The sequence below is a fragment of the Carassius auratus genome, linkage group LG36F, assembly GCF_003368295.1.
Source record: "Carassius auratus strain Wakin linkage group LG36F, ASM336829v1, whole genome shotgun sequence".
Classification (NCBI taxonomy): domain Eukaryota; kingdom Metazoa; phylum Chordata; class Actinopteri; order Cypriniformes; family Cyprinidae; genus Carassius; species Carassius auratus.
This window is the reverse complement of record NC_039295.1, coordinates 111,517-132,500: the sequence shown is the minus strand read 5'-3', so window position 1 is coordinate 132,500 and position 20,984 is coordinate 111,517. Positions and strand designations below refer to the sequence as shown.

Genomic DNA, 20,984 nt, shown 5'->3' with positions numbered 1-20,984 from the left:
TTATTGAGTATAGTGAGAATTGTTCATTACACTAAAGCCTGATTATTACTGATGACATCATCGATCTAATCAGATGCACAGATCTGTCGGCTCACACTGTATCACATACTGTGTCCCATTTTTTTGCAGTTCCTTGAAACATCACTAATTTCAAATGTAAAATCATAAAGCATTCTAAGAGGCAGTAATAAGATGCAGTTGTGAGGCATTTGGAAAGAAAAACACTCAAATCCCCAGAAGCACTGAACCGAGCAGATGCAAATCAGATCCTGTGCAGTGAAGCCTGCAGTTACTCCAGCAGTTCACTGTGACCTCTCTGAACCTTATGGATAATTGTTCTAATTGGTAGATAATATTGTTTTTAGTTTGTGGAATTTGCAGAAAGCACATGAGCTGAAACAAGCGAATAATTTCTGAAATTCTTAAGAGCTGATTCAGAATGGCTGAAAGAAGCTGAATGCACTGGATTATATACTGTATATTAACCCCCCCCCCCCCCCCCCCCCCGACACACACACACACACACACTATAGTACTCTGTCCCGCTCTAGCTGTGCTGTCTCTGTTGGCTCATTGAGCTAAATATATGTTCACTCTGAAAACAGCACCTTATTTTCCATGAGAGGTGATTTTTGGTGATGTAAGAAGCAGCTTTATGCAAATGAGCAGCTCATGTAGATGGGTCCCAGAATGTTATTTTTTCCCGTAGCATGCAAACATCTGAAGGTGTGTATGTGTGTAGGCTTCTTTGATGTTTCTGACTGACATCAGGTTCCTGAAGCACATCACACTGCAGCATTCAGACCCAGACGCAGTGATGTGAGCGACGAACACAGACTGTTTTAATCGCTCCAGCAAACTCCCTCTGCGTTCACTCATATAAGAGCTCGGATCATTCCGTTCGTGTAGATGGAGATTTGTCTGTGGTTTCAGGAGAAGCTACCTAAATAACCCATGTTTTCGTGGGTTACTGCTCAGAAGTTTTGTCAGTAATATCAGCTAAGTTTAAAAGTAAAGGCATCTGAACAACAGACGCTATGGAAAATCCCCCATTCATAACCATTATGAGGATTTCTTCTCAGATGAATTATTATCCTTCTGTAGATAATCTGTGTTCTGATGCCACTGGAGAGAAGCTGTGAGAGATGTAGTTGTTGGTAAGTCACCAGGGTTCAGAGCACTTAAGCTGATCTCCTGCGTGTGAAGAGCGAGTCTCTCTGATGTCCTGAGGGCACGTCTCCCATCCACACAAACCCTCTCAGATCACACTGAAGCACATCAGGACAGCACATCTGCTCACACCGACTGATGTTCTTACTCTGTCTGTTCTTCAGGGTCCGATGGGTCCTCGAGGACCACCAGGCCAGAACGGAGCTCCTGTGAGTCTATTTCCTCCATTAACACCTCATCCATCTGTGTGATATATGCCATAATGAGTTACAACACAGCTGTAAAACACACACACACACACTCACTCACACGCACACACACACACATACACACACACACACACACACACGTTTGTTTTTGTGTAAAGTGTGTTCATCCCATAGGTGTAATGGTTTTTATTCTGTACAAACTGTATATTCTATGTCCCTTCACCAACCCTACACCTAACCCTAACCCTCACAGGAAACTTTCTGCATTTTTACTTTCTCAAAAAAACTCATTCTGTATGATTTATAAGTGTTTTGAAAAATGGGGACATGGGTTATGTCCTCATAAGAACACTCTCCTTGTAATACCTGTGTCATACCCATGTTATTATACAGAGTTGTGTCCTGATATGATACAAAAACATGCCCACACACACACACACATACACACACGCGCGCACACACACACACACATACACACACGCGCACACACACACACACACACATACACACACACACACACACACACACACAGGTTAGCACTAGTAACTTAGCATTTTCCCCATTTAGCATCATTCAAACTTTTCTCTACACACAGAAGATGTGTTTTTGATTTTATTCTTTAAAAGCAGAATTTTGTTTTAAATGAAATAATATATTTTTTTGTTATTACAGTTTTTCTTGATTGCTAACACACAATTCATGAACCAATAAACCATCATCTCAAAAACGCACACCGGCTTGTGCAAACGTCCAGGTCAAAATCAAACAGTTTGGTCAAAAACATTATTTATTGTCAGACTCCAAGTTTGGCCTCAGATGACATACACACTGTCAAACACACACTACTTCAACACTGCTGCAGACCTGCTTTGGGAGACTGCAGCATTAAACTGTAAGAGAAGTTACTGTCATTACACTACTGTAAAGAGATCTCACAGTAGATGAAAGCACTAGAAAAGTTCAAAAACAAACAGAATATACAGTAAACACACATTGGAGTATACTGTCAGTTACTGTAAATAAATCAATTCCTTCATTCAGCATCTTCTGCCAATGTGCATTACAGTATTATTAGTATCTTACAGTATTTCCAGTACACAGAATAATGAACGTTGTGTCGTCTGGAGCACTGTAATGATGCTGTGAGTAGTGTTGAAACGCTGTAGAACATCTTCTCTCAGGGTCAGTCCGTGCACAAGAACATGCTCAACTACAGGAACAAATGACCTTTGACCTCATTCCCTTCCATTTCATTTCCTCTCCAATTACTCTGTCTCTCACTACCAAGATTCATTTTCCAAAACACATAATCAGCTGCACTTCTTCATTTCTTCCTGAGATTCTGGCCATCAGTAGTTTTGCTGCTTAACGTTCACACAGTGATAAATGTGTGCTGTTTGTGATTCTTGAGGTAGTTATATTGTTTGTTTGTGTTTCCAGAATGAGAACATGGTTAAATCTGTGCAAAATGATGTTTTTGTGTAGAATTCTGCAGAAATTGTATATAGAGTATATTGAAATGTGTGTGAAAACTTTTGAGGAATGTGACTATGTTTGAAAGGTTTGGGAAATTAGGCCAAATAAATCAGTTAAGGTGTGTTAACAATCCAGGAAAACTGTAATTATACTTTTAATATCAAGAGCTACATGAAACCAAGCGCTAGTCTCTGAAAAGGTTTGTCTATATACACAGACTGATCCTGTGTTCCAGGCAGAAGCCGTCTAATAATACTGCTTCTCACTGTACACATACTGATCATCTAAATATTGCTTCTGGCATGACATTAAACACAGTCTGTGATGTGAATTGCTCTCATTTTTGCTGCAGGGCCCACAAGGATTTCAAGGCAACCCTGGAGAAGCCGGAGAGCCCGGCTCATCCGTACGTACACACAACCCTTCCTAAAAGACCTCATTACTGACCATTACAGTCAGCCTCCCGGTGCGCTAATGCACTTCATTAAGCCACAATCATTCTCATGAAATAAGCCTCTAGATCTGTAGGTCAGCGAGGTGCACCTGGCTTGCTCGACTCAATTATGATTTTTTGTAATACACACACCACACAATCAGCACTGAATACACTTCAGCATTGTTCCTACCATGTGCAGTGTTTTCACTCATATCTCAAATCATTCACATGTCCAATCCTCTCTAATCTCAGATGTCTGTTTTCTCTCGACAGGGCCCAATGGGTCCTCGTGGCCCCCCGGGTCCCTCAGGAAAACCAGGAGATGATGTAAGTGCACCTCGTGATTGACCTGCTTCTTCCTCAAATCACCCAGAGAACACTGTCACAGCTTACGATCACAGTCCTCTCCGTGTTTTCCCCGTACTGCCGTCTCCAGCTGCTCTTCTCTTCAGACTCCACATCACACACACACACACACGCACACACACACACACACACACACACACAGACACAGCTATCCTTGTGGGGACTCTCCATAGGTGTAATGGTTTTTATACTGTACAGACCGTATTTTCTATCGCCCTACACCAACCCTACCCCTAAACCTAACCCTCACAGGAAACTTTCTGCATTTTTAGATTTTCAAGAAACTTAATTCTGTGTAATTTATTTGCTTGTTTACCCGTGGGGACCTCAATTTAGCTCCCCACCGTGACACGAGTCCCCATGAGTCTGAGTGTATTCAGGTTTAAGTCCCCACCAGAATAGAAAAACAAGTACACACACACACACACCACGCCGAAAGATTTCTGCGTATTAAAGTCACTGGTGTCAGCACAGCAGCAAACACCTTTTATATGAAGCTTTAAAGATAATCAATAATCAGTAATATTATCAGTTTAACGGCTCTGACACTGTTGGATGAGAACAGGATTTAAACTGAATCAGGATATTAGATATTATCAAACTTTTTTTATTTCAGCTACTTATCAAGGCAATAAAAATAAAAACTGATTCAAAATAATAATAATATAAATTATAATGGAATCTTACGGACACTAATATAAACAGTGAATTGAACTGATCTGAATAATGACTTCTATAGAGCTACTTTACAGCTGAAACTGTATTTTTTCACAAGTTATGAATTAGACAACTATCAATAACTGAGAAGCTACTTTGAGACAATCTGCATTGTATAAAGCATTGTAGAAATAAGTGATTGTGAAAAATGCATTAAACTGGTCAGTTCTCTGACCAGCTGCAGCTCTGATGTAGAAGCATGAATGCAAAGCTTTTATTTCCTGTTGTGTTTGTAGTTACACTTTTCTGCCACAAGGTGACATTTCATTATAAGCTTCCTGAAATCACTGTGTTTCTTTTGTAGGGAGAAGCAGGCAAACCAGGGAAATCTGGTGAACGTGGACCTCCCGGGCCTCAGGTGAACATTTTTAAATGAAAACAGGGTTAAAGTGTTTGATCCATGTGAGAAGAGCAGCGATGCAGTGACTGCTGCCCGTGGAGCTCAAGCTTTTGCCCAGATGTGAGACGCTGCTGTGGCCAAACGCCAGAGAAAGAAAGAAGAGACGTCTGAATACTTCCACTCACCTCATGCCTCTCTCTCTCTCTCTCTCTCTCACAGGGAGCTCGTGGATTCCCAGGAACACCAGGTCTACCTGGAATCAAGGGACACAGAGTTAGTGCTTTTTTTTCATTATGTCATCTTTTTGTGGTCAATCTCTGACACCTCAGGTGAACAGGGTAATCATTCTTAACTATAGACTTCCCCTGGTGATTAATCACAGTACATTTTCAAAGTACATTTTCACCAGAAAGAAAAAGTATAATAATATGAAGTTTAATATGAACAAACCCATTTGTAAAGCCTTTCAGAACATTGACAGGAATAAAACTGTAATTTTGGTGTATGTAAGTTCTGCTGAATTGGAAGAATAAACCTCTTTAAAGAGATGAATTGGAATGCAATGCATATTTTGGATTTTCCTTCAACAGTAGTATGAAAGAAGACATGTTATTAATGCAAAATTGACCATAATATCAAAATCTGACCAATGCATGGAAAGGAAATTGGGTTAAATTTTAAGATATCTTTAAAACGTCTTGAGTTACAGGCATACAAACTTCAGACAAAAAAAACGTCTCAGGTTACAAATGTAACCTGAGTAGGGAACAAGACACTGCGTCCACTAGGGGTCGCTATGGGGAACACCTCGTCGTGACCCGTGTCTGAAGCATACATTGAAAACACACCAGCTTGTTGGCCGGCGACAGCATCTGACGTCACTACCGGCGCGACTATAAACAAGCACCGGGAGAACACGTCCTTCACTTGCATCTGAAGCATGGCAGGGAGCTAGAGGACGCAGTGTCTCGTTCCCTACTCAGGGAACCATGGTTACATTCATAACCTGAGACATTCCCTTTCAAGGGAACTTCAAACTGCATCCTCTAGGGGGCGCTTTGGGCAACAGTATACTCACGCCGCCATGCTGAGGGGAGTGCAGGCCAGGATCATGGCGAGCGCTAAGTACCAACTCTATCATTTCCACGGGAGTTGCCCCTGGGACGTTTAGACGTCTGTCTGTGACAGTACCCCTTACAGCCTAAGCTACATACCCAATTTAATTGTTAGGGCCTCTGCCCAGGGTAGAGCTGAAGGCTTGGAATCAAGAAAAGGTTCCTTTAAAGGGATACGGCTAAGAACCTAGCATTTTTTACCAAGTCCAGGGGCTACCACTAGCTTACGCATAAGCTTGCTGAAAGAGCTGTCTCTACAGATCTCTAGTAGCAACACCCTGTTTAGATAGGTATCCGAGGAGACATAGGTGGAGTGGCGCCCAAGATGAACGGGGCTTTTACCAACTCAGGAAAAGGCACGAAGCAACCACACGAAGCCCTCACCATATAGGATTTTAGATAGAACGCAGAATACTAGCGTGCAAACTTACCACAGTGTTAATTTCAGAAAGTGTGCAAAGACTTCACGTGCACACTTACCATAGCATGGATTTTCAAATACTGTTCTAAGGAGGGGCTCTCGTGGCACTCTGATAGAGCAGCTCATAGATGGAATGGTGCATCTCAAAACAGTATGATTGAGAGTCATCAACTCGATCTATGGAAACAATACTGGAGTGCTTTGGGGAAAAAACAGAGAACTCAGTCTCACCATGAGAACAGCTCACATAGCCCCTCATGTTGAGGGAAGCGATGCTTGAGGTGTATAAACAAATACACACTGGCTGAATGGAGCCCAAGGAACCAAGGTCTAATCATCTCAAGAAAGCGAACGAAGCAAAGCGTGTAACCCTCATCGTACAGGATTTCAGAAAGTTTGCAGAATCTTGCATGCACACTTTTCACTATATAGAAAGTCTGCAAAGTGTTCATGTGCACACTGACCACCATGTGGTTTTGAGAAAGTACACAGAGATTAGCGTGTGTACCTAAAGATTCCTAAGCATCGCAGAGGCACTGAACTGCACAGGAGAGGCAAGCTCAATTTTACAAACCTCGGGAGAGGGGAGCATCACCTGAGGCAGCATACACAAGAAAACTTCTGTAACTGCCACCTCCACTTCACGCTAGATGCGACAGCACCCTTAAGCGGCCAGGAGACCCCTCGGGGTGACCTGGCCGGACATCCATGAAATTCCCTGCAGTGCTGTGCCAGGCCTGATGATCAAGGAGGCTCCCTCAGAAACCTGATAATCAAGAAGAAAGCCTTTTCATTCCTCCCAATGTCTGCCATGTTCATCCACAGGTGTCTCTCCGCTGCCATCATGGCCGCCATAGTCCTACCCATAGGTGGCTTGCTTGGTAGCATGGACAGCATGGACGACGCAGCTCGGCTACCTGATCAGAAAAAAAGGCCCCTGCCTCTATCCAGGTCTCTTAGCAGATCAGTCTGATATGCTTGAAGCACCAGCATTGTGTGTAATAAAGCCACAGCCTGACCTGCTACTGCATATGCCTTGCCATTTAAGCGAGATGATTTTCTGAAGGGGCTTAGATGGCAAGGAGGGAGATTAAGAGAGGATGTTTACCCTGCAGAAATAACATTTTTAGCTCTTTCTACAGGGGGCATCCCCTCATGGCCGTTTTCGTGCATCACCTCGATGTCGGCAGATTTACTTTCAAGTCGAAACCGATAGATACGAGAAGAAAACGGCCTATTTCATTTATTTTTGGTCTCTGTATAGAGAGATCATGCAGAAATGGAAGGCTCACCTGAGCTGGAGGGCTATGGTCAAAAAGAAAACGCTCATTGAGTGTTATTTATTTATTTTTTTTATATACTTTGCCGTGGCGCGATCCATAACCTCCAACAGCTCTACATACACAGGGCAGGAGGATTGAGAAGGCTCAGCCTCAGCTTCTTCACCATCCTCAAATATCTCCTGCTTTTCCTGGGTAAAAACCCAGCAGAGCACTAACCTCAGTATCAGAAAGTGTTAAAGATATAACATCATCCTCCCGAGGCTCTCTCTCGTCCGACAGACGAGCCCAAAAGGGAAAGTCCGTCTGTAACCACTCAGACAGATCCACCTGTATTCTCACGAGCTCATTCTCCTCCATACCTCAGCACGGACAGGTCCTGAACCGCGGGAAGAAGATGACTGCCTTTTTTCCTTTTTTTTCTCTCAGAAGAGAGATGAATGAGAGCGGAGCTGTTTTCATTTAAAAAAACGCTCACAATGCATGCAAATTGCCTCCTCAAAGACATCACGTGCATGCTCTTCACCCAAACAAATTATGCAAAGATTGTGTGTGTCATCGGGTGCCAAATAATGCCGACATGAATGCACACTTCATCTAAACGCTTGCTAGTTGTTGCCATGATCGACAGAGAAAGATCGGTCTTACCGGTTCTTTCAGAAGCACACTTCAAACAGAACAGTCAGTGAAGACGAAGAAGAGGAAGGACGTGTTCTCCCGGTGCTTGTTTATGGTCACTCCGGTAGTGACGTCAGAGGCTGTCGCCGGCCAACAAGTTGCTGTGTTTTCAATGTATGCTTCAGATACGGGTCACGACGAGGTGTTCCCCATAGCGACCCTTAGAGGACGCAGTTCGAAGTTCCCTTGAAAGAGAACTGAAATGTGATCTTCCCCCTTTTTGATCAATCCCCATTGGCATATAATGCAGCAGAGACCGCCATCAGCTTTTACAAACACACCTACCAATCTCTGTCTGTGATGCTGCCACCGTACTTAGGTGTACATTCACACCGTACATTTTTATCCTCCTGTAATTTGGCTCTGAATCTCAGGTTAAAATGAGCAGTTTGACCCCCCTCTACAAAATAGTGGATTATTCAGAACATATTCATCCATGACATTTAGGGCCCTATCATACTCCTGGCACAAGTGTTTTTTTCTTAGTTTCACTCCAATTCAGTTCTCAGCTTCCCATCTTGCCCTAAATTGTTTAAATAGCAAATGCATATGTCCCCACTTGTGTGCGCACGGGCGTGCTGGTCTAAAAAATATCTGTGTTCAGGCTCATTGTTAGCATGGTGCTATTTAGAAGAACTGAAAATACACTGCACCATAGAGAAGCTCAAACCTGGTCTAGAGTCTAAAGTCAATGGCACAGTTTTTTGTAATTTTTTTCTTCCATTCATTGCAAAGACACTTGAGCGGGCTGTGTTCAACCAGCTTTCTATGTTCCTTGGACAAAACAACCTCCTGGACAGCAACCAATCTGCCTTTAAAAGTGGCCACTCAACTGAGACTGCTCTGCTCTCGGTTACTGAAGCCCTGCGACTAGCAAGAGCAGCTTCAAAATCCTCGGTACTCATCTTACTGGACCTGTCTGCTGCTTTTGACACTGTTAATCACCAGATTCTCCTGTCCACCCTCAGAAAGATGGGAATCTCTGGAACTGCTCTCCTGTGGGTTAAGTCCTACCTCTCAGATCGATCCTTCAGTGTGTCTTGGAGGGGTGATGTTTCAAAGTCACACCACCTTGCTACTGGGGTTCCTCAGGGCTCAGTACTTGGACCACTTCTCTTCTCCATCTACATGACATCTTTAGGATCTGTCATTCAGAAGCATGGCTTTTCTTATCACTGCTATGCCGATGACACCCAACTCTACTTCTCATTCCAGCCTGATGACCCGACGGTAGCTGCTCGCATTTCAGCCTGTCTGAGTGACATTTCTAGCTGGATGAATGACCATCACCTTCAGCTTAACCTTACAAAGACTGAACTACTGGTGATTCCAGCTAACCCATTGATTCATCACAACTTCTCTATACAGCTGGGCTCGTCAACCATAACTCCTTCGAGGACAGCCAGAAACCTAGGAGTTGTGATGGATCATCAATTAAGCTTCACTGACCACATTGCTACAACGACCCGGTCCTGCAGGTTTGCCTTATACAACATTAGGAAGATTAGACCCTTCCTGTCAGAGCAAGCAACCCAACTTCTTGTCCAAGCTCTTGTTCTCTCCAGACTGGACTATTGTAATGCTCTCCTGGTGGGCCTTCCTGCATGCACTGTCAAGCCTCTGCAAATGATCCAGAATGCAGCAGTGAGGGTTGTCTTCAATGAGCCAAAAAAAGCTCATGTTACTCCCCTCCTCATCAGGTTACACTGGCTACCAGTAGCTGCTCGCATCAAATTCAAGGTACTGATGCTTGCCTACAAGACAACCACTGGCACGGCACCAACTTACCTAAACTCACTGGTTAAATCCTATGTGCCCTCCAGAAGCTTGCGCTCTGCAAGTGAACAACGCCTTGTGGTGCCATCCCAAAGAAATTCAAAATCACTCTCACGGACCTTTTCCTGGACTGTGCCCAGCTGGTGAATTTACTCATTTTCAAGAAACATCTAAAGACTCATCTTTTTCGCCTGCACTTAACCTACTAACACAGTACTTTTCCTTTTCTTGTCTTTTTCATTTAATTAAAAAAAAAAAAAAAAAAAAAAAATGTATACACGCTTGCCAATTCCACTGTGTAAATAGCCATAGCACAAGTAAAACTGGCTCTTAAAGACAATGGGAGATGACTCTCTGATTGGTTTATTGCATGTTACGCCCAGAAAACACCCATTGCTTATTAAGAGAATAGGGTCAAACCTGTTTAGACCATGCGCCCTTGGGCCCAGACAGTGTTCCCGTCGTTAAATGAGCAAAAGTGGATTCAGACACACATTGAGTGCACCTGCTGCACCATTCACTTTAGATCATGTCTTTAGATCGTTAATATTGGGCCCATAATATTGTGTTTTTACTCTCTATACATGTTTATCTTTCTTCAGCCAAAAATGTGTACGTCTGGTTGAATTGACAGGAATGACCCAGTGGTTTTGTCTGTAGGGTCACACCTCCCCAATGCATGATTTCATCACTTAGCATCACTGTGAGTGCAGTATCACTGATGTGTGTTGATCTGTGCTGTGTTTGTAGGGTTATTCAGGTCTGGATGGTGCTAAAGGAGAGTCCGGAGCCACTGGGGCTAAAGTATGACTTTCACAAATCACATGTCCACCATTACATGTAAGGGTAGTTCAGGGTCTGACCCATCTCTCTGTGTGTGTGTGTGTGTGTGTGTGTGTGTGTTTCAGGGTGAGGCGGGGTCTCCTGGAGAAAGTGGTGCTCCTGGACCAATGGTAGGTGTTTGCGCTCAGATGCTGTCCTGCTGTACAAATGAGCGCAGCTGCAATGAATACATTTTTATTCCTAACACATATGCAGCTGAATATGTTTTAAACATCTGAACCAATGTCAGATTTAAACAAACATCAGTACACACACGATGAACACTTCATTTCTCCTGGCAGCGTGTCTGACCACGAGCATCTCGAGCTCTCAGACACTATTAAACAAACTGTCATGGGCTCACATTCATCAGCTTATATGAGACAAGAAAGTGAAAAAATACACCATTACAAATATTGCAACGCACAAAGAGAGCTAACACACATGAGATCTCTTAATAACTCAGCTGTTTCTCACAGATAATAATGAGCTCAAACTGAGAGTGTTTTAGTATCTCAAACTGTGCTCAGATCTCATTATAAATGTGTGTGTGTGTGTGTGTGTGTGTGTGTGTGTGTGTGTGTGTTTCTCTTCAGGGTCCCCGTGGTTTACCTGGTGAAAGGGGGCGTCCAGGACCATCTGGAGCTACTGTAAGAATCACTCACTTCTTCATTTACCTTCTTTCTCTCCTTGTAGCACACTGACAAATATTTGATATTTTATAAATGAGTTTCTGTATCTGTCTCAGTAGCTAGCAAGTTAGTTTCTGTATCACGTCTTCTTCTCGACACACTCCTGACCCCTAACTTTCTTTACATTACCACACTGGTTTTACCACAGTCTAGACTTAATCATCAGTAGGGGTCTAAACATTTAATTTATTCTTATTAAAGACGTAGTACAGTCTGATCACTTCTGTATTTTCTTTGATATATTGATCTCTGCTACCACTGAATCTAAATCTGTCTCTGTCAGAAGGAGATGCATAAATGAGAACACAAGTGTACTATTTATGGAAGCTATATCTTTAACACCAAGCATTTCTGCAGACTCTGTTGATATTCTCCTTGATTCCTTCAACTCAAAAGTTAAGAATGTTATTGATAATATTGCTCCAATAATAGTCAGTAAGAAAACAAACAGAAATCAGTTTGGAGAAGATCAACAGCAGTTCAGACTATGAAAGACAATGCAGAAAAGCCAAGCGGATGTGGAGGAAGACAAAACTTGAAATTCACAAATCTATATGCTGTCTCTGATGATGATAGTGATATGATAGCTAGTATCACCTGAGTGTGTGTGTGTGTGTGTGATGTGAACTGTCTGTGGTGTTGTGTTTGATCAGGGTGCTCGTGGGAATGATGGGTCGCCCGGAGCTGCTGGTCCTCCTGTAGGTTTGAGGCTTCATCTTCTGTTTCAGTAACTCTGAACGCTCATTTTATTTGAGGATTGTTCGAGGAACGGAAGCATTGTGTGCAACTCGTGCTGTTTGTGTTAACAGGGTCCCGTAGGCACGGCTGGCTCTCCCGGTTTCCCAGGATCCCCCGGTGCTAAGGTGTGACGTCTAATAATTCTTCTTTCTCTGACGCAAATTAAACATTTTCACTGCTTTATTATCGGTGCATATCATAGATATATACAAATAATAATAACGTATATGCATACAACTCGTGAATGTTTTAAGAAATCATCATATCCACCATTAAATATACCATCAGACTGTAAGGTCATTCAGATCCAATATTTTCTGCTGCTAAGACTCTATATGTGTCCCTGCAGCACAAAAGCAGTCTTGAGTCTCTGAAAGATATATTTGCAGCAATAGCCAAAACACATTGTATGGGTCAAAATGATTGTTTTTCTTTTATACCAAAAATCTTTAGGATATAAAGTAAATATCATGTTCCATGAAGATATTTAGTAAATAAATTATTTGATTAGTAATATGCATTGGTAAGAACTTAATTAGAATTTTTTTTGTAATAATCTCAGGTGTATGACCACAGTGACGCAGATGAATGTAAAACCCAGGCTCTGGAAATCTGATCGCTGATCCTGAGAAGTAGTCTTGCCCAAGCAGTGTGTATCATGTTGTTTTCCTTCATAGGGTGAAGCAGGACCTACCGGAGCCAGAGGACCCGAGGGAGCACAAGGACCCCGTGGAGAGTCTGGAGTCCCCGGATCTCCAGGACCTTCTGGAATCTCTGTGAGTAACCACTGAAAAAGATTAATACAATAGAAAACGACTTCTTCAATCACCACCTCACCGTATGAGGTCAGAGGTCAGAGGTCAGGGGCCCCTTAGGTTACTCCAAAGGCATTGGAAGTCACTTTGGAGGATGGAAATATTTTGCTCTTGACATGGGCAATGAAATGAAGTAATGCCCTGCAGATGTAATATTGCTCTGACAAGTGCCTAAAACATGACCGAACACTGCAAGAAAGATCATAGCTGGGTGGACATTAATGAGATAAATGACCTTTACAGCTCAAAGGTTCTGAGAAGTGAATGTGGACGTAATGGATAGATACAGCTATTATACGCCTCCACTGCACTGGACAGCCACAGAATACGAGAAGACAAGAACATTCAGAACGGGTTGATCAGTTTGGAAGTGGACTGGTCTTGTCCCATGGACAGATGAATTGTGTTCCTGAATTGAATAGGCTTTATTTTGACTTGGTAATTCTAGGAGAGACTTGCAGCAGATTTAAGTCAAGTCACCTTTATTTATATAGCGCTTTAAACAAAATACATTGCGTCAAAGCAACTGAACAACATTCATTAGTAAAACAGTGTGTCAATAATGCAGAATGATAGTTAAAGGCAGTTCATCATTGAATTCAGTGATGTCATCTCTGTTCAGTTAAATAGTGTCTGTGCATTTATTTGCAATCAAGTCAACGATATCGCTGTAGATGAAGTGACCCCAACTAAGCAAGCCAGAGGCGACAGCGGCAAGGAACCGAAACTCCATCGGTGACAGAATGGAGAAAAAAACCTTGGGAGAAACCAGGCTCAGTTGGGGGGTCAGTTCTCCTCTGACCAGACGAAACCAGTAGTTCAATTCCAGGCTGCAGCAAAGTCAGATTGTGCAGAAGAATCATCTGTTTCCTGTGGTCTTGTCCTGGTGCTCCTCTGAGACAAGGTCTTTACAGGGGATCTGTATCTGGGGCTCTAGTTGTCCTGGTCTCCGCTGTCTTTCAGGGCAGTAGAGGTCCTTTCTAGGTGCTGATCCACCATCTGGTCTGGATACGTACTGGATCCGGGTGACTGCAGTGACCCTCTGATCTGGACACAGACTGGATCTGGTGGCCACGGTGACCTCGGAACAAGAGAGAAACAGACTAATATTAGCGTAGATGCCATTCTTCTAATGATGTAGAAAGTACATCGGGTGTTATGGGAAGTGTTTCCGGTTCCGGTTTACCTAATTAATGCAGCCTAAAAATCCTTTAACGGATTTGGATATTAAAAGCATATTAGTATGTTATGTGTATGCCAGGTTAAAGAGATGGGTCTTTAATCTAGATTTAAACTGCAAGAGTGTGTCTGCCTCCCGAACAATGTTAGGTAGGTTATTCCAGAGTTTAGGACCAAATAGGAAAAGGATCTGCCGCCCGCAGTTGATTTTGATATTCTAGGTATTATCAAATTGCCTGAGTTTTGAGAACGTAGCGGACGTAGAGGAGTATAATGTAAAAGGAGCTCATTCAAATACTGAGGTGCTAAACCATTCAGGGCTTTATAAGTAATAAGCAATATTTTAAAATCTATACGATGTTTGATAGGGAGCCAGTGCAAAGATATTGCTGCTTAAAGTGTTGTAGTGTATGTAGTCTGTCTGACTGTGCTGTCTCTCTATCTGCAGGGTAACCCCGGGACTGATGGCCTCCCCGGAGCCAAAGGATCAGGGGTACGTACACCTGCATGTAAAGAGCACACCGCTCACTGTAACTGTGATCCACTGGGAATGAGCTGCTCTTTATACTTCATCTGACAATCCTTCCTGTTTCAAAACATCTGAGAATCACTTGCCATAATTCGATTCTCCAGAAGCAGCACAGCAGAGGACTGGAGCTGTTTTCACATGCTCTTCTGTGTCGTCTCATAGGGTGCTCCTGGTATCGCTGGTGCTTCTGGTTTTCCAGGCCCTCGGGGCCCTCCCGGCCCTCAGGGAGCCACTGGACCTCTGGGGCCCAAGGGACAGTCTGTGAGTTTCTGAGTTCACTTCATATGAGGCTGTTTGTGTTTCACACACCGTGTGCTAATGACCACAGTAAACATCATCTAATGATAAACTCTCCGGCTTAGAGATGAGTGTGATATTAGTTCTATATAATGCGGTTTGATTTATATATTGGTATTAATTTATTTATTTGTCTTATTTTTTGTTCTTATTTTTGTTAATGACAGTTTATAATGTTAAAAAATAACTATTAATCTTTATATTAAATAAGAGACGTCTAACCATAGACTCTTCAGAAAGCTTCCTTCAGAATATCTTCTGGTCTGTTTCTGATCATGTTGATATTAGATGAGATGAACTCGTATGTCGTTAGATCTGATGTGTGTTTGTCTTTAGGGTGATCCGGGTCTCGCAGGGTTCAAGGGTGAGGCCGGCCCTAAAGGAGAAATTGTAAGTTCTGTTCCTTACGTTCACATTAGAAGTTGTTCATAGTGTTCATGTAACTTGATAAATAAACTTCTAAATCTGCAGCTGAAATACAAGGAGCCAGTGCACGGCAATCCCTTCGTTCAGGAAGAGTGTTTTCTAACATAAAGCAGTGTCACTTTCAAATAATACTTTTGAGTTTACATTTCATTTTAACATGTTAAAATGTTTTTAATTAGTTTTATTTAAAAGTAACTAAACTATTAATTTTACATGTGTGCAGAAGCAAGTGAAAAGTCATTTAAACCTACTATCAGAGTGTTTTTGTTCTGTATTAAGTTTCTGTCCGAGAATGAGTTACATGTGTTGCCTCACAGCTGTGGAAGGTAACGGGGTTTTAAATAAAGGATGGTTTGTTTAGGGCAATGCTGGGCCTCAAGGTGCCCCTGGACCTGCTGGAGAGGAGGGTAAGCGAGGACCCAGAGGAGAGCCGGGTGCTCTTGGACCCGTCGGGCCGCCCGGAGAGAGGGTAAGACACGGCTGCTTCCTCATCTTTAGCAATGCGTGGCCACTTGTACCTTCTATACATGACCCATATGAGGAAACATTGGGTTAGAAAGTCCTTTGAGATGAAGCTTTACACTGCATCGTGTTATGAATATGGTTCAAGAAGGATGACATGTTTTCTGCAGGGAGCTCCTGGTAATCGAGGTTTTCCTGGACAAGATGGTCTGGCTGGTCCAAAGGTGAGACGCCCCATGCAGCACACATACAGTCTTCAAGAAGAATATAAGCATTTTACTGTTTAGAGATCACGAGTGAACTGGAAGTAAATAAGTTCTGCCAATGTAAACGAAGTGAAATTTCTCATAAAAGTTTTTAAGCTGTTCCTCATACAAAATGCAGTCTGAAGGTAATTTCCGATGATTGAAGTCAGAGAGTTGTAATACCACAATTTTACAGCAGTTCAGCAGATTTGCTGTGTGAAGGTGTCTCTTGTCATCATGTCTGATTGTGTTCTTCTGTCTCGACTGCACTCACTACATTGCAAACCTAACCATTAGTTAGCTCATGGCTGTGAAAGGCATGTTTTAGCTGATGAACTGAGTCTCTGGTGTTGTGCTGCAGGGTGCTCCGGGCGAGCGGGGAGCTGCGGGGGTGTCGGGACCCAAGGGAGCCAGCGGAGATCCGGGCCGGCCTGGAGAACCGGGTCTGCCTGGTGCACGGGTAAATCAGCACATCTGTCTGCAGTTAAACAGTGGAAACAGCTTTGATGCTGGTTTTACACGCTTTTGATTATTCTGTTACGCAGGGTCTGACAGGACGGCCGGGCGATGCTGGTCCACAGGGTAAAGCTGGTCCGTCTGTGAGTAAATGCTCTCGTACATCACTATTATGCTTAGATTTTCACACAGATATTTTGACTGTAGGGTTAATAGTGACCATTTGACCATTACAATAATGATTTCTAATTATGATTTCAGCCAATCTGAAGTCTCAGTCTTCCATCACAATGTACATGGAAAAACATATTTGGTGCAGAAAGAGTTTTCACTCTGAAATTTCTTGTAAATCTAAATAGTTACAAAGTAATTGTACTTTGAACTAAACATGAAACTTTGAAGCCGAAAGACTGAATTAGTCTTTTCTTCTAAATGTGCACTCCAGCTTGTTTTATTCGCAGCTTGGAAAAGCAACACAGTGAAATGGAAAAACATTTTCTCTGTGATCCAGCCCTTCGTCTGTTAGAAGCATAAAGCGGCTTGGGTCCACAGCAGCAGACAGTCGTGAAGACTCTGTGTGTTAGGAATGAATGTGGAGACCGTTTCCTGATTCTGGCCAAATCTCAGGCCATGCTGCTTCTTATGTGATATGATAGAGGGTCCGTGATCCCTCACAAAAGCCTCAGGGTTGTTCGAGACTGACACAGGTGTTTAAGAGCTGTACCCCGAGTGACTGCAGTGCTGTGTTGTGTGTGTAGGGTGCTGCTGGTGAAGACGGTCGGCCAGGACCCCCGGGCCCTCAGGGTGTTCGGGGTCAGCCGGGAGTCATGGGCTTCCCTGGACCCAAGGGTGGCAGTGTAAGCCATAAAACTCTTGTTCATACATGTCTCCTTGTTTGTGTCACAACAACTGTCAACATCACTGTTCTGTTTGTTCTTAAACACTTTTTCATGTGTTATTGCTCTGCCTCTAAATGATTATTTCACGTAGTCATCGATGAAGGCCTCTTCCTCTCTCTGCAGGGTGAAGCTGGGAAGTCTGGAGACAAGGGACTCGCTGGAGCTCCTGGATTGCGTGTAAGTTTCTCCATGATCCTCGACACATCTACACAGCAAACGAAGCTGGACTGATCTTCAGAGCGACTGAGCTGTGGGCAGGATTGAAGCAGCGAGCTCTCTTGGCAGGGTTTCTTGCCAGTTTCCTTCTTCCAGAGCTAAAACAGTGGCTTGTTTTAAAGAAAACTGGACATTTGATCTTGTATATTTGAGTCAACTTTATGATTTTTCTAAACATACATTTGGGTAAACGGTAATTTACAAAGTGGAAAATAGTAAGTGAGATATTATAAAGAAAACATGCTGTTTCCAAAACTAGTGATTGCCTTTTATTTCAAGTCAAGTCAATGTGCACAGAGCAGAGTGGATCATGAACATTATAATTCCTAACTACAGAGCAGCTGTTTGCTGGAGAAGCTCAGCAGGGATGTAACTCCTTAATGTGCATCAGATCTTTAAACCTGTTGAAGAGTTATGTTTGAGGACTAAACAAGCTCCTGAAGGAGTCTGCTATTGTCCTAGCATTCATTTAAAGGAAAAAACAATGTATTGGCCCATTTGCTTAAGATTTTGTTCAGATTCATGTAAAGGGCCCTCATTAGTTGTCAATCATACAGCAGTGAACTTTTTTCTACCATCTGTAATTGTTGGACGGGTGAATTTGGTGGAAATCATCTTGTTTTTGAGTTTTCAGTTGCAGATAGAGGAGATAATGCTCCACAACTGATAAAGTCATTGGATAGTTGAGCATCTAACCCAACCGAGAAACACTTCTAGTTAGTTAGAACAGTTCTTCACAATGCATGATGCAAACACAGGCCCTTGGCATTTTGACGCTTGGTTCAGCTCAGATGTGTCCAGCATTATTATCCTGGAGTCTGGGATTCACGTCTGAACCTTATGATGCACCTGCTCTTGTGAAGGCATGTCATGCTTGCATAAACACTAAAGGCACGTTTTGATTGGTGAATGATTATTCCTTGTGAAGTAGAAAACATTTTATTTTATTTTTTTAAATAAGCAGCATTTGAGAATGCTTTGTATGGCATTTTTCATCTGGACACTAAACAAAACCCCACACACATTAGGGAATCCTAAGTGATCAGAGCCTCAACAGAACTATGAGGACACACACACCTGTATAACTATTTTTGAAGAAAATGCTGCCAGAATGGTTAACATAGGAGACGAATCATACCGTGAGAGGCGGAGGCAAACCTCAGTGTCTATCTCCAGAAGCTCTGGGGTCGTCTGCTGTCTGTCTGGTGCTGAGATTAGGGCAGCGTCACACAGATCTCTGCGCTGATGGAGTGACCGATGTGTGTGCTCTGCAGGGTCTGCCGGGGAAAGACGGTGAGACAGGTGCTGCCGGACCCCCTGGACCTGCTGTGAGTCTGTCTGCACATGATGAGTTTATGAGTAGAGTCTGATCATGATGATGATGATGATGATGATGATGATGATGATGATGATGATGATGGGATGTTGACAGGGTCCTGCAGGAGAGAGAGGAGAGCAGGGTCAGCCCGGACCCTCCGGCTTCCAGGTGAGTTGCTATGTTCATCTTATTCAAGAGTATTTATCATCACACAATCATCCTCACTGCATTCATTCATTTCTATGTGTAACATCAGGAAAGAATAGCTCTGGAAGCTAACAGCTGGAGGTAGCCAGAGTGTTTTGAACATTTCTTACAGTCATTGTAAACTCGCTATCACAGATTGTTACTTAGAATAGTTAACATTAACAATTCCAGAGGTTATTTTATTATGGATGATCCAAGCAAATGGTGTGTGTTTTTTAAGTACAGATGAATCTGTCATGCATCTTTGCTGGGACACTTCTAAAAAAATGTATTTATTTTTTTTATTACCTGGGTAAATATGGCCAACGATCATGTAAAATAAGTGCCGTCCCAGCAGGGCATTCGCTCACATCATGTCTTTACACATCATGATGTTTCTGAGGGCTTCTGTTTGTTTCAGTGAATCATTCCGATCCTGGAATAATATTAAGATTAATGGAGGTTAAGAAAAACATCCTTTAAATGGATCTGTCGCTCTACAGCTAGTTGTGCTACTTGAAGATTTATTTTATCAATCACATAATGGTTGTTTAACAGCATGTGTGCATGTCATAGTGCTGTGAACAAAGCGTTTGTTTGTGGATTGTAGGGTCTGCCCGGACCCCCGGGGCCCCCTGGTGAAGGAGGTAAACCTGGCGATCAGGTGAGAGTTCCTGAAGAAGCAGATGAAGCCTTGTTTTCATATCATTCTGCTGCTGCACACAGATGTGTAATGAAGGCTGGCGTCTGTCTCTGTCCCTCAGGGTGTTCCAGGAGAAGCTGGGGCCGCAGGGGCCACCGGACCACGCGTGAGTCTCCGCTCCATGCGCTGTCTTCGGTTTGTAAGTGCTTAGTGTTCTTGTGTGTTAAAGTTGTTCCTCCTCAGGGTGAGCGGGGTTTCCCAGGAGAGAGAGGAGGTGTGGGGCCCCAGGGCCTCCAGGGGCCTCGAGGTCTTCCAGGAACTCCAGGAACTGATGGGCCCAAGGTAAGCAGATCAGATACCATATGGAGGTCTCACGCTCACATGCTTCAGCCCTCTCTGTGTTAAATGTGCTGAAGCCTGTGGTGATCTGGTCGTCTGTAGGGTGGCGTCGGCCCGGGGGGGACTCCTGGTGCTCAGGGGCCCCCAGGACTGCAGGGGATGCCTGGAGAGAGAGGGACATCTGGCATTCCTGGACCAAAGGGGGACAGAGTAAGTGAGATGTATTTAGCTTTTGGGAATTTGGGGAATGAAGAGAAACTCATGTTTATGAAACTCTGTTGATCTGTTACCTACTGCTTGATTGGGAGACATTCATCAACACTCCAGCTGCTTTGTTTAGAAAATATTAGAAGAGACAATGTTAGTAAAGCACTAGGACTGCTGTGTGTGCAGATATTTTCACTACAAGTACTGTGATGGATATCAGTCGTAAGATCTGGATGTTTGTGTATCACAGGGGGACAACGGTGATAAAGGACCTGAAGGAGCTCCTGGGAAGGATGGTGCAAGAGTAAGAAGATTGAACATCTTGGGCCAGATTTACTAAACAGGGCAATTTAGCGTTAGAGCGCAATTCCATAAAAGCAACAATGGGAAGGAAAATTCTGTGCGATTTACTGACAATACACACACACTAAAGAACAGACGCAGCATATCTTTCCATAATAACCAGCACACCGAGAGCAGCACAGATTACCTCTACTTTAAGACTTTTTTGGGTGTTAATGGTGCAAATAC

At 43.1% G+C, this 20,984-nt stretch overlaps 1 protein-coding gene across 2 annotated transcripts in view; it reads left to right on the top strand.

Annotated features, from left to right (window-relative positions):
* col2a1b (collagen, type II, alpha 1b) overlaps positions 1-20,984 on the top strand; it is a 53,702-nt gene that overhangs the window by 10,575 nt on the left and 22,143 nt on the right. For both annotated transcript variants that reach the window (XM_026240728.1, XM_026240727.1), the window contains 27 exons: positions 1,335-1,379; positions 3,208-3,261; positions 3,565-3,618; positions 4,679-4,732; positions 4,934-4,987; positions 10,735-10,788; positions 10,893-10,937; positions 11,403-11,456; positions 12,152-12,196; positions 12,308-12,361; positions 12,914-13,012; positions 14,679-14,723; positions 14,922-15,020; positions 15,393-15,446; positions 15,844-15,951; positions 16,115-16,168; positions 16,551-16,649; positions 16,735-16,788; positions 17,404-17,502; positions 17,668-17,721; positions 19,035-19,088; positions 19,193-19,246; positions 19,875-19,928; positions 20,029-20,073; positions 20,151-20,249; positions 20,349-20,456; positions 20,704-20,757. In XM_026240728.1, coding sequence (XP_026096513.1) covers positions 1,335-1,379; positions 3,208-3,261; positions 3,565-3,618; positions 4,679-4,732; positions 4,934-4,987; positions 10,735-10,788; positions 10,893-10,937; positions 11,403-11,456; positions 12,152-12,196; positions 12,308-12,361; positions 12,914-13,012; positions 14,679-14,723; positions 14,922-15,020; positions 15,393-15,446; positions 15,844-15,951; positions 16,115-16,168; positions 16,551-16,649; positions 16,735-16,788; positions 17,404-17,502; positions 17,668-17,721; positions 19,035-19,088; positions 19,193-19,246; positions 19,875-19,928; positions 20,029-20,073; positions 20,151-20,249; positions 20,349-20,456; positions 20,704-20,757 — 1,746 coding nt within the window. The remainder of the gene's footprint in view (positions 1-1,334; positions 1,380-3,207; positions 3,262-3,564; positions 3,619-4,678; positions 4,733-4,933; positions 4,988-10,734; positions 10,789-10,892; positions 10,938-11,402; positions 11,457-12,151; positions 12,197-12,307; positions 12,362-12,913; positions 13,013-14,678; positions 14,724-14,921; positions 15,021-15,392; positions 15,447-15,843; positions 15,952-16,114; positions 16,169-16,550; positions 16,650-16,734; positions 16,789-17,403; positions 17,503-17,667; positions 17,722-19,034; positions 19,089-19,192; positions 19,247-19,874; positions 19,929-20,028; positions 20,074-20,150; positions 20,250-20,348; positions 20,457-20,703; positions 20,758-20,984) is intronic.